Source organism: Petaurus breviceps, unplaced genomic scaffold (assembly GCF_028583685.1).
Source record: "Petaurus breviceps papuanus isolate PSGF00001 unplaced genomic scaffold, PetGlider_PUasm1.0 90865, whole genome shotgun sequence".
NCBI classification, from domain to species: Eukaryota; Metazoa; Chordata; class Mammalia; order Diprotodontia; family Petauridae; genus Petaurus; species Petaurus breviceps.
The window spans coordinates 18563099-18578318 of record NW_027187367.1 but is presented as its reverse complement, the minus strand read 5'-3'; the positions used below and the strand labels follow the sequence as shown (position 1 = coordinate 18578318).

The following is a 15220-nucleotide window of genomic DNA, read 5'->3' as shown; positions in this document are numbered from 1 at the left end:
ATGGCTAATGCAAGCCTTATTAATTCAGTTTTCTTGTTTCCTTTTTATCTCAAATTATTGACATTCAGTACATGAATAAAGATCAAACTCCTAATTAAATTTCTAAGTTAATTTAAAATTCCTACTGCTGAGAATTGCTTCTAGTTACTCATTCAATCATTCACTTTCTATTAATTCCAAAAATAGAGATGTGTGGTTTCAGAACTGGATGACAACAGTTCTGCATGCTTTCTAGGAAACATTAAGAAACTCAGCAGGAATTTTTATGGGTCTCAAATGAAAACTAGCAGCATCAAATAGAGAAGAGAATCACATGCCACTCACTTTACCATTAACATTTCAAACCCTGATAAAACAGCATCAGACATGAAGTGAAGGGGAAGTTCATGCAGTGCTCACATAGATACAATTAGAGAAATCACCACTACCTGGAGTGTCTGGACTTGCTGGCCTGAGGCGGATGCCACCTGGGCCTCTGTCTGCAACTGGACAGCAGTGACACCACCCTGCTGCTGGGAACAGGAACAGGAATAGCTTGAAACTTGACAAGGAAACGCACAGCTCAAGACAAGAGTTCACCTTACCTCCTGGAGGGACAAGAGAGATTCTCTCCTCAAAAGCCCCTTTTCTAGGACTCTCAGACTGAAAGAACAGACCCAAGTTGCTACTGTCACCAACTGGAACAATGATGGGGAGATAAGCATCTGTCCTTTTACCGAGACTCAAAATTCTGCTCTTTTGTATGAAATGGTCAAAGTATTTTTCATCATGTTTAAAACCAAAGTATAAGGTGGTCTTCAGAAACAGGCAATTTCAATTCATTTGCTTATGGAAGCATTACAGGGCTCCTTTGTTATTATAGCACTCATTCATTATTCAATTACATTTAGATAGCAAAGTTATTTTTTAATGGAACTGCAGCTACATTTTCAAAGGGAAAATGTACATTTGAAGAATTTCACAGTATTTGAATACAACCAGTTTAAGTCATAATGAGTGTCTTACTACATGCAAAGCACTGTTTTGGACTGAGAAGGATATAAACATAAGACTAGACCAGGCCTGCACAACCTGCAGTCCACAGGCTTATGGCCTGTCAGCACACCAAAGGATTTCTGGTGGCCTGAGAAAAATGCAGAAGATGTCTTCCTCTACATTTTTTGGGTTGCCCCAAATCCTTGGGCAGGCCATAAAGTGGCTCATGCAGGCTGCAGGTTGTACAGGCTTGGACTAGATCCTTGCTCTCAAAGACCTTACAAATATCTATGATGCATTGGGGACAAATTATTAAAGACTAACATCTTTATGAATTCACAACTTTTATAACTTCAAACTAAAACTATTTCTATTCAACTCAACGGCAATAAATCAGTCAATGAATCTAATGGCTTTCACATAGTTGTGCCTATCTTAATAAATGCCCATCACAAAAAACATTTTTTTTTACATCAATTAGCATACTATCTAGATGACGAAGCTTTTGTGGAAACTGCTCTTTTTTAAGGATGATGATCTCAATGAACTGAAATTATTTTGATTTAAATTGACTACATCCTTTGGTCACTAATCAGGAATAACTTTCTGTTATGCCCTCTTGACAGCTCAATTTTCTAAGTACCTAAGACTATATATCAGATTTTGGAACCGACTCCAAACCCAACAAAAAGTTAAGTCCCTTTTCATTTATAGCTGATCAGCAATTTTATCTGAAGTCAGACTGAAGTACAATGAATAATGTCTCTTCCTTGCAAAAGAATAAAATTAAAAAGAAAAGGAGAGGGGGAGGGCTTATCCTAAAATAAAGTAAACTTGAGCAAGCAACAGCAGAAAATGAATCTGTATACGTTTCACAACAATATCCTACCTGGATTTGGAATTAATTTAAAAACAGCTCCTAATCCTTTTCCAATGCATCTATATTTGCAAGTGCAATTGCCTAAATAGCATCCTAATGCTGAACTAGAAATTAGCTTTACAGAATAATCATCTTGCGGACCAGTTCAAAGAAGATCTACTTGAATCTAAGTGTTTTGTTTTCATCTCCTGTAGAAAGCCAAAGTATCCATACATCAATTACATCAGGAAAAGAAATAGAACAGAATCAGTTCAAGATATTCACATGAAGACAAACTCAACAATTTCAAAGTTCAACATGAAAGTAGCCTGATATTTTGAAGTTTAATAATTTGTCAGAAATCTACACTAATAAGGCAGACTGTTCAGGTAACATGAAGAAAAAATTCCATTGGGCTATGGATAGAATACAAATTACAAAGAAACCTGAATACACAGTTTGAGATACTGAATCCAAATATAAGGAAATATTACCAGGCAAATTTCTAAATCTTTGCATCTCACCAAACCCAGAACAGGATAATTTTTCAATGGTATTACACCAGTCCCTCCTAATGTTACAGCCAATTCTGTTACTTTGGTACTTAAAGTTGAGTCATTTTCATACCTGCTGCTGAATCTGTCCAGCCTGCACGACAATCTGTTCTGTAGAACTATTGCTGTTTGCTGTATACTGCTCCATGTCTCATCTAGGTTGCAATTCCGTCTATAACAACCTCTTGCTGGATATCCTGGGAAATAGCTAAGAGTGTGCTCCTATTAGAAAAGTTAAGAAAGAAACGTTACTAGAGGATTATAGTCAATATATATATAGATCACTATAATAACGTATGACTAATCAATATCATTTAGCACTAAAATTATAATGCTAAATTAGTATATAGTTGGATTATAATTACAATAAGTCTATACTGCAAAAAGCTTTTGAAATAATTTCAAGGCAGGAGGCACGTTTGTAAGGTCTGTCTTTATTCAAGGCATTATAGTGCATTTACACTACTTTAATCAAGAGAGTACATTATTCAATCCTGAGATCAAAGTCAGTATTATTCAAATACCTATTAAATGTTTTTAAGTAGGAAGGGACTACCTAGTCAGAATCTAGAAGGTTCTGGAATTTACATGTGATTCCAATGATAGGAAGTAAATGCATTTAACTACTGAATGTATCTTTGATTTCTTTTGAATTCCCAAATTCCTCTACACTTTCCCCAGTTAAATTTTTTCCCCATGATTTCACAATTTCAGAATTTTTATTTCTAATCCTCCCTGAGAGTCAATACTTGCAGGTTAATGTGAAAGAATAAACTAGAATACGAGACAGAGATGAAAAGCAACCTTGGGCAGTATTTCCCTCCCAAAGTAGAAAGCTGGTCTCTTCCCCCTTCTACTGAGTGTACACATGTGAAATAACTCTAGCTCACATCACAGATACATGTACACACACACAGCGCTCATTTAATCCTTGTAACTCTCAGAGGTAGGTGCTATTATTCCCATTTTACAGAAACTGAGGCTCAGAGTTATACCGTCAGCAGTCTCCTTGGGAGACTCATATCCAAAGGTTACCCACTCCAAGTCCAGGCATGCTCTATTCATTTCTCCAGAGTGCCTCTGAAGAGTCAATTTGCATGTGACCCTGATGTTTAGTAAAGCAAAATTCAACTCTACCATTCTTGCCTTCAGTTGGCCAAATAACAATTTTATTTAACATAGTTTTGCCTCAAAAATATCCTTCTCCACTGAGAATAGTCAACTCTGACAGAGCATAGTATGCCTTTTTGGCTCTTATCCCCTCCATGATTAATGTAAAATCCAAGTCTTACATTCACACAAGAAAACAAAGATTATGCAAAAAACGATTTTCTTCAAGTATCCCATGGAAATTGCAAAACCCAAAATTCAGAGATCCTCCAATGAACATAATGTATATTTTCAGGGCACAATTCTAAGAATGACACTTTTAAGTATCCCAAATTTCAATGCATACTCACATAGATATAATACATGTGCACTTTCCAGTAGAGAGCAGAAAGAGCTTTAACAGCTTCCCTATTAGATTCCCTATGTTGGATTTTCAGAGTGTAGCTTTCAGTTTTGTAAAGAGAACTTAAAAACATTAGATACTTCTTCAAATACACATGCAAAAACACATTCTGAATGCTCTTTTTTATTTATCCATGCCATGAAACTCTACCTTTTAATGTGAATAACTGAATGTATCTTTGAATTTTTAAAAAAATAAACTTAAAATGCAAAACGTTTTATAAATAGGAACCTAATTACACCCTATATACAATTGGAGAAGAATACATCAGGAGAAGGAGCCTGAGGTCCTAGCAGACATAAGTCAAGTAAGAAAGGAGATGGCCATAGGGGAAAATTACTTTTATTAAAGAAAACAGAATTCTAAGAAGCAGAGAGAAAAAAAAATTATTTGAGGGTTTGTTGTATAATAGTTAGGACCAAGAAAGGGTTGGGACAAAAATCTTCTTTTACGTCCAAAAGAAATCAACCCCAATAATACGCAGAAAGTTGAGTAATTTTTCTAAAACAGACCTGATCACATCAACTCCTCCTTTATTTAATAAATTCCAGTGGATCCGTATTACCTCCATGATAAAAAAAAAAATCCCATTTGGCTTTTAAGGCTCTTCATAAACTTCCTACCTTTCCAAGTCTTCTTTCACTTTACTCCCTTCCGAGTATTTCTATCCAGCAACACTGACCTCCTCGCTATTCCTCTAACAGGGCACTTTTATTTCCCAACTCTGCATTTTATCTGTTTCCATACCTGGAATTGTCACCTCTCATCTCTGCCTCCAGGCAGAAACTTCTTTCAAGTTTCAGGTAAAATTCCATTTTCTGCAAAATGCCTTTCCCAGTCTTGGTTAATATCAGTGCCTACTCAAGATTATCTCCAATACACATCTTGTTTGTTCATAACTGTTTTCAAGTCATCCTCATTAGATTTTAAGTTTCTTGAGGAGACTGTTTTTGTCTTCCTTTGCATTCCTAATACAGTGCTTAGCACCTACTAGGTAGTTAATTACTTGTTAACTCAATTTAATTTGGTCAGGGATATAGATATAAAATCTTTTTTCACCTGAATCCAAATACTGTACAACTCTACTGAGAAGTCCACTTGCTAAAACTTTACTGCAGCCATTAATCATAGGATTTAAAGTTAGATAAACCCTCTTATTTTTTTAAATAAAAGGAAGCTTGATCCTAACATAAAGATAAACACAGAAAAATGATTTTTTAAAAAACAAACTTAAGATGCAAAACATTTTATAAATAGGAACCTAATTACACACTATATACAATAGGAGAAGAATAAATCAAGAGAAGGAGCCTGTAGTCCTAGCTGACATAAGTCAGGTAAGAAAGGAGATGGTAGTAGGGAAATATTAACTGAATGTTTTCTGGGTATTAAGAAAGTATTCAAGATTAGAGAAAGAAGCCTCCTGAGGTCAGTCTTTCGAGGGGTAAGCAAATTGGTACAGGGAGCTTCCAAGAGCGGAATGGACATGCAGCCTGGGAAAAAGAGGCAGCTTGGTTTGGCACCAAGTCTGGAGGGGGCTGCTTTTCTGCCCCAGCAACGAGAGAGAGGAGGAAATGACGAGCCAAAAGGGGTGGTAACGGTAACGGGACAGGAGACACAGGGAATGTTGGCTGGAAGGAGGGGCATGGTCAGGCCAGTGGGAGTGGGGGTGGGAGAAGTGGAGGGGAGGCCAAGGGCCTCCCGGATCCAGGAACCAGGCGGACAAGGGAAGTCAAGACAGTAGAGGAACCAAAAGGGAGGGCATGGGGGGGGGGGGGACGGACGGCAGGGGGCTTTTGTACCAGGTTTGCCAAATTGCCCGTCCTATGTAGTGAAAGGGGCACTGACCAGGGTAGACGTCTAAGCAGACCCCACTCACAGAGGATGGGGTGGGGGGAGACAGAGCAGGCGGGGTTTTAGGGTCCAGGTGATTCAGTGGGGTGGAGAGGAGTACAAATGGGTTTGAGTGCGTGTACACATACATACACACAAACGTACAATGGGCACGTCCAGACGGGGACCGTGGAGGGGAGCAAGAAAGGGGTGTTGGATGGTCAGTAAAGTCGGCAAGGGTTTGTAAGAGTGCCAATAACTGGGGACCCGTTCCCCCCAGCCACTGGAGCCTGTGGGCCCAGGGAGCTGCTGCTCGGCCCCCGGGGAGGTTGGGGGTAGCGCCTGGAGCCGTGGTCGAACGGGGGACCCAGGCCCCATGTCAGGGGTCAGGTCCCCTGGGTCAACGCGCCGCGCCCGGAGAGGCCCCGTCCATCCCCACACGGGCAGGGCGGCCCCCTGCAGGCCTCGGCCGGGAGTGGCGGGAGGTCCCCGGTACAGCCACACCACGCCAGGGCCCGGTTCCAGGCAGGCCCGCCCCGCAGGCTCCGCTGCTGCCACCACCGCCGCCGCCACCCGCCCCGCTCCCCGGGCTCGGCGGGCGCCTGGGCCTCTCCTGAGTGGTCAGCGAGACCCGCCAATCGGGGCGCTGGGGCCGGCTCTGGGCCGCTGGATATTGGCTCCTCACACTCACCGTGCCTCGCTCCCCCGGTTCGCTGCCCGCGCTGATTGGCTCCAGTACCGGACCCCGAAACCCAATCAGAGGCTCCAGCCGCCGCTGCCGCCGCCACTGCCGCTGCCTGGCAAAATGGCGAACGCGAACAAAGGAGCTCCGGGCCCCCCCCCCCCACCGCCTCGGCGCAGGCGCCTATAAGCCACGCCCCTCTCCCCGCCCCCACTCCCCTCCCCACCTGCGGACTCTCCCCGCCCCGTGCTGGGTGCGTACGGCGCACGCGTCCCCGAGACCCAGCCCGGGCCCCACCCCCCCCACCTCCGGAAGAACGCGTAGGTTCTTCCAGGCCCTTTCAACTCTAACTCCACCTTGGAGGTGCTACTGCGCAAGCGTTTACCGGCCATTTCCGTCCTTCTTCCCCAATGTCCGCCGCAGATCTTTGAAAACACACCCCCGTACTTGGCGCGCAAGCGCCGATTCGTCCCGCGCGTGTTCCCATTCTTTGCTTTACGCATGCTTAGCCTGGCGGCGGGAGAAATTTCCCGCCGGAAGTTCTCGAAGGGGAACCACCATAGAGCGCAACCCTCCCTCCGGTCTGGCTAGAGGTGCCCCGTTTCCGCTCGCCGGCGGATCGTGGGAGGCCATTTTAGGTCCCTGTGGGGGCAGCCGCGAGTCCGATTTGGCTCGGTCACGAGCACCCGGGCTGAATCGGAAGCAGCTGCCTTCTGGGGCCAAGGCCTGGGTTTCCCGCCAGCTGGCCCGTTGCCGGGATCCTGGGTATGTTGGGGCTGCAGACACCCATCCCCCCGCAGCGCTCCTGGGTTAGGTAGGAGTCGGGGGGCGGGGCGTCAGTCCATCTGTCTCTGGGTCGGGCCGGGCGCCGCATGCAAGGCTTCTGTCGGGCTCCCACCGTTGTCCCCCGAGCGGGAGCCAGGGAGGAGCTAGCCTGCACACTCCTCCCCTCGGGCCTGGGGGGAGGGGAAGCCGCGGGAAGAGGGCGGGGGCACGAGGAAAACAAAGAACCCTACTGGAGGGGTCAAGCTGGCCCGCCCCCTGTCCTCGGGCCCAGCTGGGCTGTTAACCTTAAGCGCCTTCTGAGGCCTGGGCTCCCCTTCCTTTTCCTCTCCTTGTGTAATGAGTTGGACCCGTCGATAAACTTCAGGGGCCCCTTGAATTTGGATGGAGAAAAAAATGCCAATTACGTCTTTATTTCAATATACTTGGTTTGCTTTGTAATGCTATGCATTTAGAAATATTTTGAGAAGGGGTCCAGAGGTTCCATCTGACACCCAAGGTGGCCTTGGCACAAACAAAAAAGGGTTAATCACCCAGCCGCGGAGCGTCTCTGAAATCTGTAACAAATGTGATTGTGGGGAGGAGCCAGAAATGTAGAATTGGAGCTGGAAGGAGCCTTTTCTACACCCCTCATTTTGCACTTGAGGAAACTGAGGCCCAAAGGAGGAAACTGAGGCCCAAAGAGGGGAAGTAATTTGCTCGAGGTCACCTTTCGGAGACTTGGAGCCCCAGTGGAATAAAGGACGGGTCCAACTTTCCCCAAGTTAGGGGGAGTGGGGCCAGGGTGCTGTTGGGGAGCTGGGATGGGATAGAGTGGTGCCTTCATCTCCAGTTTTTGCACTAGGTTTTCTTTTTTTTTTTTTTTGCCCCTTCAGAATGAGAATGGTAAGAGTTTATATGTAGTAAACAGGGAGAGCTAGGTCAAGGAATGTGCTTAACCCTAAGCAAATTGATTTCCTTTTTCATTCTCCTAGCTGAAGAAATACTGTTAAGTCTTGGAAATAGAGGCTCCTTATCATGGCCAGCAGCCCTGATGAAGATCCAGGAGAGAACAGAGTGCGTAAAAAATTGTTGTCTCATTGGCAAATAAAAATCCAGAATAATCGAGTTCATAGGCATTAAGCACTGTTTTTAATTAAGCAACATAACTGAATTTTCTTTTCTTAACTCATTTACTCCAAAGAGGCTAATGCAATCTTAGGGATCATTACTTCCATCATATTCATGGTTCAGTTCACATTCAGCTCTTTGAATTAGTCTCTTGGGGTTTTCTCTGTGAAAGATTATGCTTGATTCCAGTAAGAATAAAGTTGCTCCCTGGAAGAAGGGGAAAGAGGCCAAAAGAAACAGCCAAGCATTTCTGCATATCTGTTAAACTGTTTTCTCTCACTTCCCCTTCTTCTATGTTCCAGATTGTATATGTGAAAGGGGACCTTTTTGCATGCCCCCAAACAGACTCATTGGCCCACTGCATCAGTGAGGATTGTCGAATGGGTGCTGGGATAGCTGTGCTCTTCAAAAAGAAGTTTGGAGGGGTGCAGGAGCTCTTAAATCAACGTGAGTTTTTGTAGAGTTTAGGTCTTGTGGTTTCAGTTGACTAGAAATATTTGTTAAACTACTATGGGCAAGTCTATGTCCAAAATATGATCACAAGGATATTCTTCTTCACTAGGAGTTCAGAAGATAGTTAGTATCAGCCCTCCAGACTCCTATACATCCCTTTATTTTGAATGCTACCACCCTAGTTATACTATTATAATAGTATTATAATAACTATTATAATAACTTTTTAATTGTATCTTAACCTCTTGTCTCTCTGTTCATCACTTGTATGTGCCACAACTTTGAGTAGTTCCCAGTTACCTACCATACAAAATCTATACATGTTCAAGGCTTTCTGTACTCTAGCCCTCTATGCCCTCTTGCATACTATTTTAGAGAGTTATTTGAGGATACTAAACAGCTAAATATTCATAGCCATGTAGCCAGTATGTGTTAGGAGCAGGCCTTGAAACTAGGTCTATTGTACTCCACAACTGGCCATTAGCTTTATATCACACTTGTCGCCTGGGAAAACTCTTATTTGACCATAGTGGCCTATTTTATGTTTGTTGAACATGTCTTGCATATTTCTGATGCTGCATCTTTGCTCATGCTATTCCTTTGCCCGGTGAAATCCTTTTTGTTTTGAAGGCCTAGCTCAAATCCCAGCCTTTCTGTGAAGCTTTCCTAGCCAAAAGTGATCTTTCCGCTCCTTGATCTATAGCATTTTCACCTGTAGAACTTATGGTGGCTTAGTTATTTATGTGCATGTCAGTTTCCCTAATAGATTTAAACTCTTAATGGATGGAGGATTATGTACATACATCATGATATCCCCTTGTAGTATCTTAAGCACTTAGTGCCTTAACTCTTATAGATACTTAGCAGTTACTTGTTGAGTGAATGAGTAAATGTGCCTAATAAAAAACAATGTTTTGAGAAATGAAAAATATTTTATAAATATAACATCATAGGTAGTTTTTTTCATCTTATTATTTTGAAACTTGGGTTTGTAAAAAGTTAAAAGAGGAAGGGTAAGGTGTGAATCAGGTATTGGGAATTGATAAAAGGAGGGGCTAGAGTAAAGAGAATAATAGTAAAAGGGGAGGACAGGATGTTAAGGAGTTTAGAAGGGGAATGCTTTAATGTTTGTTCACGGAATGTAGAAGGAATAGAATTCTATTTAGCATTCACATTTTTAGTTAGAAAACCTTTCTGTCTTATTTCTAGAGAAAGAATTCATATATTAGTGAACTTAAGTGTTTAAGTTTTTTTTTTATTCCTATATTAAATACTTGCCCTTTTTTTTTCTTAAAGAAAAGAAATCTGGTGAAGTAGCAGTGCTAAAGAGAGATGAAAGATATGTATACTACCTGGTAAGAGAAAACAAACTAATTAGTATGCTTTTAAGGTTGACTAGAAACATGATTTCAGGGTGGGCTTTTTAGTAGGGAAAGTTTCTAATTGATGTAATGGAATAGTTAACACTTGGCTAATGGAAAATAATTTTGCATATAATGATTTTAGTAAGTTTTTTAAACCACACATATCAAAAAACAACCATCTCAGAAGAATATCATACAGACCTATTATACAGATAATGTTTACCTGACAGATGACTCAGTCAAATAAAACCAACACTTTATTGCTGGGTGATTATAATATGGTATTGACCTTTGACTCCTTGTCATTTTGGCTAATAAGAATCTAAATCTTCTCTTTGTCCTCAGATTACAAAGAAGAGGGCTTCTCACAAGCCAACTTATGAGAACTTGCAAAAGAGTCTAGAGGCCATGAAAACCCATTGTCTCAAGAATGGGGTGACTGACCTCTCCATGCCTAGGTAAGGAATTCTGGGGTCCAGAATTAAAATTTCATTAATTTGAGGACATTAAGGATATTAATATACTATACTACCTGAAGTGTTATATTGTAAATGGTCTAATATTCCACATAATTAGGGGCTTAAATATTGATTTTCTTATTTTCAGTCTTCAAATCAGAAGTGAAAATTTTGGTTAAGTGGAAGCTATTCCCATTGTCCAGCTTACTACTCACACTGAATAATCAGTGTTGTTCATGATAATGTATAACAGAGAGAAGCATTGAGACTTAGTGAAAAGAAAGCTGGCCTGATAGCCAGGCAACCTGGGTTTAAGTCTGACCTCTGGCACATATACTGCCTGTATGTTACCAGGCAAGCCACTTAGCTTCTTGGTGCACTAGGCAACTCTCAGAACAATAAATTGCAGAATTAGAGGTCTACTCCCTGTCCCTGCATTGGTGCTGAAAAAGCATCGTTGTACATTTGTAGTACAGTGTACTACACAGTGAAAGTGAAACAGTTCACTCAGTTTTATTTGTCAGATAGCAATTGCATGCATGACATTTTAAGGCTGGAGCTTGGCTTCAACTCCTGAAGTCATATGAATTTAGAAACCAAATCTGGGCTGTTTGGTCTTCTCCATGCCCCATCCAGGTCCCCCAGAGGTGTTAAGCTTGGGGCACAAAAGTGGCAAAATGATCACTTCCCTTTATAAGGAAAGTTGAATTGTCACAGTTAATAACTGGAAGATAGGCCATTGTAATCCCTGTTCAAAAATTCTTTGCCTTGCTGGAGCTTTGATTCTATAAGTGTTCTGATATAAATGGAACCATGGGAATCTCTTTAGGGTTCTATTATACTTCTTCCTTTAAATTCTTTCCATGTGTTAGAAAGTGCTAATTGATTCCCTTAACTCTCCTCTCTTGGGAACTTGACCAGAGTGCCTGTCTCTTTGTTTTTTCTTATAGTAGTTGTTTGGTTTAGATACTAAATGGGGCCTGGAATGAATTAAGCCCTTAGCACTTACTTTTCTCTTTTTTGCAAAATAACATTGATGATGCCTGGTATCTACCTGCCTCCAAGGTTGATAAGAATCAATAAAGTAGAGAATTACTCCCTTCTAATGGAAGGAAGGTATCTGGAAAATGTCTGGGTGTATAGTTTGTAAACAAATGCAAATGTCTCCTCTGGGAATAATATTCTTTCCTGACTTACCCAGCCACTAGTATTGAAGCTATTGTCTTATAATAATATAGCATTTTGATAGCACTTTGAAGTTTTGCTGAGTGCTTTCCTCTTAACTGCTTTGTGAAGGAGGTAACAGAAGCATTTTACTCATTTCATAGATGAAACTAAGACTTAGAGCAGTAACTACCTGAAACTAGGTTTCTGACCACAAACTCAGTGTTTTTTCCTCTAGACAACATTGTGGGCTGAGTCCAAATTGAACTGATAACGTTTTCAAGACAAGAACCAAGTCCCCTGGTTAGATTGTATAAAGAAATACGACTTCCACAAAGATGTTACTGTATTTTAGGCCATTAAACTTTCTACCTAAAGAGACCCTAATCCAGGGCTAGGTCCTCAAGTATGGCCCTTTGAGTGAATCCAAACTTTGCAGAACAAATCTTTTTATCAAGGGAATTTGTTCTGTGAAGTTTAGATTCAGTCAAAGGGCTGCATTTGAGGACCTAAAGGGCCACGTGTGGCCTTGAGTTGGCACCCTACTCCATACTTTTTTCCTTCTTTTGCTTACACCTTCATTTGGAATCCATTATCATAAATGTTATTTTAGAGGCCTTACACTCCCTTTCACTGCCAGATAGTTTTCATTAGAAGATACAGAGAAAATCTCTCTTCTTCCCCCTTAATTTTTTGGAGTGTATTGCAAAAATTTCAGACTTTTCTAAAAGTTGGCTTTGATATGGAAAAGATTTGGATGCTGTGTTCCACTGAAAAGAGAATTGTAAATTTTTGTTTTCCCTTGGTACTGATAGGGCTAACCTCAGACAATTCATAGCAGCATGAGCTGTATAATTCTTGACCTAAAACAAAGCCAATCGTTGTGAAATTAGCCACCAAGCAAAGACCTTCTTTCTCTTTTTGCTGTGCAATCTAACCTTCATGAAAGGGGTGGAGGGGGTTGGGGTTTGGGGGACATGGGCAATGCTCTCTGAGTACCTCATTTCCACCCAACAAGAATGTTTTTGTTTCTTCCAGGATTGGATGTGGTCTTGACCGACTACAGTGGGAGAAAGTGTCTGCAATGATTGAAGAGGTGTTTGAGGGCACAGACATCAAGATTACTGTATATACTCTCTGAACAGATGGACCTTGTGGATGTGTCCATGTCTCTCATCTCACCCCCACCAAGCCCAGAGAACTGGGACAGGAGATCTTAAATTGAGCAGGGAAAAGTTTTATTTGAAGTAGTCTCTCTCTTACACCGGACAAATTCCAGTTGCCGTTGTTTGGATGGGCTTTGGAGACTAGGGTGTTTCAGATATGTTGCTGTTTTGTTCACATGAGGGTGAGAAGTTGATGGTCTGTTAGACGAGGAAATGCCGGGTGATAAGTTAACAGGTTGAACACCCCTTGGTGTGTATCATTGATTTGTTCAGCTGGCCACTAAGTGGCAGCATTGACTCTGCTTCTCTTTGAGGAGAGCACTTTCAGGGAGGATGAAAGTTTCAATTGGCTTGGCATTTCTTTTTGTATATTTGCCCCCCCTGAAATCATGATTTGTGCACTTGTTCAGTGTTGTCTTTGTGTTGCCAGAGCCATTCTAGGACAGGTGAATTAAGGTGTTTTTTTTTTTAATTTGTATAACAGCTTTATGTTGTTGACAGGGGGAATTCTGTTGAATAAAGTGGGGAAAAAAAGCTTTCTCTTGAGTTTTATAAAATTTAAGGTTTTGTGTTCATGGACTGTAACCTAGTCTCTCACTTTAGAGTAAAGAAATTACAAGAGTTTTCAGTTACATTTGACTGTAGTACCTTATTTCAAAGCTACTGTAAGGAACCATACAGTCATTTTCATGAGAAATTATATAACTGGAATTAATGATGAGTCAGGAGCCCTCTCCATGAATGACTGAGACTTTACAGCTTTCATATCTTTGCTCTCTCCCCCCATCTTCTCCAGTTTGTAGACTGAGAAATGTCTTTACAATGATGTGAGCAAAATTAACGTCCCTCAGGTGGTAGAGTTTCTTTGCTCTTTTTTTACATATTGCCAACCAAATATATCTTCTCAGTGGTGGAATCCCATCTGTGATGCTATCTGTTACTTAAATGCTACCTAGTGCCTGGTACCAGATTCATCTGTAGCCCACTCCAAGAAAAGACCAACACACCTGGCTATTTAAAGGCTGATAAGAGAGAAGAGAAAGCTTCCTAGCTATCCCTGTGGTGGTCTTCTTTGTTCCTTTCACTAGTTTCAAACTGTATTACCAAACCCACCTGTGACAAACTAAGGTATTGCAGCCATTTCATTTATCTCATTTTTTAGACCAACAGAACAAAGCTCGTGATATTTAAAATGAGTAGCTTATGAAAGCTATATGTACATGTTTTCCTTCTGTGTTTCTGTTCTAAGAATTAGAATAGCCAGACCAGTTAGTGATTTTTTTTCCTATAGTGAGTTCTCAATAAAACAAGACTTCTTGAGCTACCCTTCCAAATGGAAAAAAAAAACAAACCATGAATGTTAGAAGGGTTATGGATCTTGGTAAAGCACTTTAAAACTACCTTTGAATGTAATCTTTGTACTTCAGACCTGTGTTTGGTTTATCACTTCATTCAGATAAGAAAAAGCAGTTTCAATATCTACTTAACTTCATTTGTATCTACACATAGATTTTAGGACTCCCCTGTGTAGTGTGTCTCCATTAGACTCTGGCCTTGAATGCTGGAGAGGTTCGTGGTTGCACATAGCTGTTGTGCTCAGCACTATTAAGTACAAGATTTTCCCCTGAAGTTCTGCTTCCCTCATTTTAAAAAAGAGTTCAGGGTCGATTTTTGCATTTGGAAAAGTCTCATTGGTTTTTGCCATTAAATCTACATTTACTTCAGCCAGTATGGTCTGGAGATGAATGGGGTCAGGACATTTGCAGATAGTACTTGGGTCAGATTCCTATGACTTATCGCACTGAAAGAATGGAGAAAGGAAACAGGACCCTGATTTCGAAATGAGGAATGTTATTCCTGGGAAGACCTGGCCAAGGTTTAGGAAAACACCAAGAATTCACACAGTGTGTTTTTACAAGGTTTTGTGTCCCAGAGAAGTGGGAATAATGACCAAGATTTTAACATTTTAGAGGCTCTGTAAATGATTTAATTTGTATCTCACTGTGTGGGAATTCCTGCCCTCTTTCTGGAGTTAGAAAAGTTAGCTGCTTAATTATTATGGTAATTAAGCTTTGGACTACTCCTTGGGAGATAAAAGTTTCACTTTTCTTTTGTTACATACCTGATCTTTGTTTTCAGAGAAGGTTGAGGAAGCCAGATAATTTAATAAAATAATTGCATCCAGAAGCCAGCCTGAATGTGGGACAAAATTTTTTAAAAACCCCAAGACAACCTTATTATGGAGATGAAAGACACTAGTAGAAAGTTGTATAAGGAGTTGTCATAGAGCACTGAACCTGAAGTCA

General features: G+C 41.3%; 2 protein-coding genes across 10 annotated transcripts in view; one reads left to right on the top strand and one right to left on the bottom strand.

The window, feature by feature from the left end:
• NFYA (nuclear transcription factor Y subunit alpha) overlaps positions 1 to 6935 on the bottom strand; it is a 29905-nt gene extending 22970 nt beyond the window's left edge. Inside the window, exons 1-3 of one of the 8 annotated variants that reach the window (XM_069073627.1) lie at positions 6802 to 6935; positions 2462 to 2610; positions 426 to 512 (exon numbers count right to left, since the gene is read on the bottom strand). In XM_069073627.1, the coding sequence (XP_068929728.1) occupies positions 426 to 512; positions 2462 to 2536 (162 nt within the window). In that variant the 5' untranslated portion in view covers positions 2537 to 2610; positions 6802 to 6935. Of the gene's footprint in view, positions 1 to 425; positions 513 to 2461; positions 2611 to 3848; positions 5593 to 5899; positions 6266 to 6425; positions 6585 to 6801 lie in introns of those variants that run through there. The other 7 variants (XM_069073625.1, XM_069073630.1, XM_069073629.1 and 4 more) reach the window with 7 other exon arrangements.
• Positions 6936 to 7042: 107 nt separating this feature from the next.
• On the top strand, positions 7043 to 13546 carry OARD1 (O-acyl-ADP-ribose deacylase 1). 2 transcript variants are annotated; one of them, XM_069073634.1, is made up of 6 exons: positions 7043 to 7181; positions 8174 to 8255; positions 8612 to 8756; positions 10059 to 10117; positions 10472 to 10584; positions 12787 to 13546. In XM_069073634.1, exons 2-6 carry the CDS (start codon positions 8217 to 8219, stop codon positions 12887 to 12889), a joined length of 459 nt encoding a protein of 152 aa, XP_068929735.1. In that variant the 5' UTR covers positions 7043 to 7181; positions 8174 to 8216; the 3' UTR covers positions 12890 to 13546. The 2 variants fall into 2 exon arrangements, with proteins under 2 accessions (XP_068929735.1, XP_068929736.1); XM_069073635.1 differs by having other exon boundaries at positions 7092 to 7230.
• Positions 13547 to 15220: the final 1674 nt, after the last annotated feature.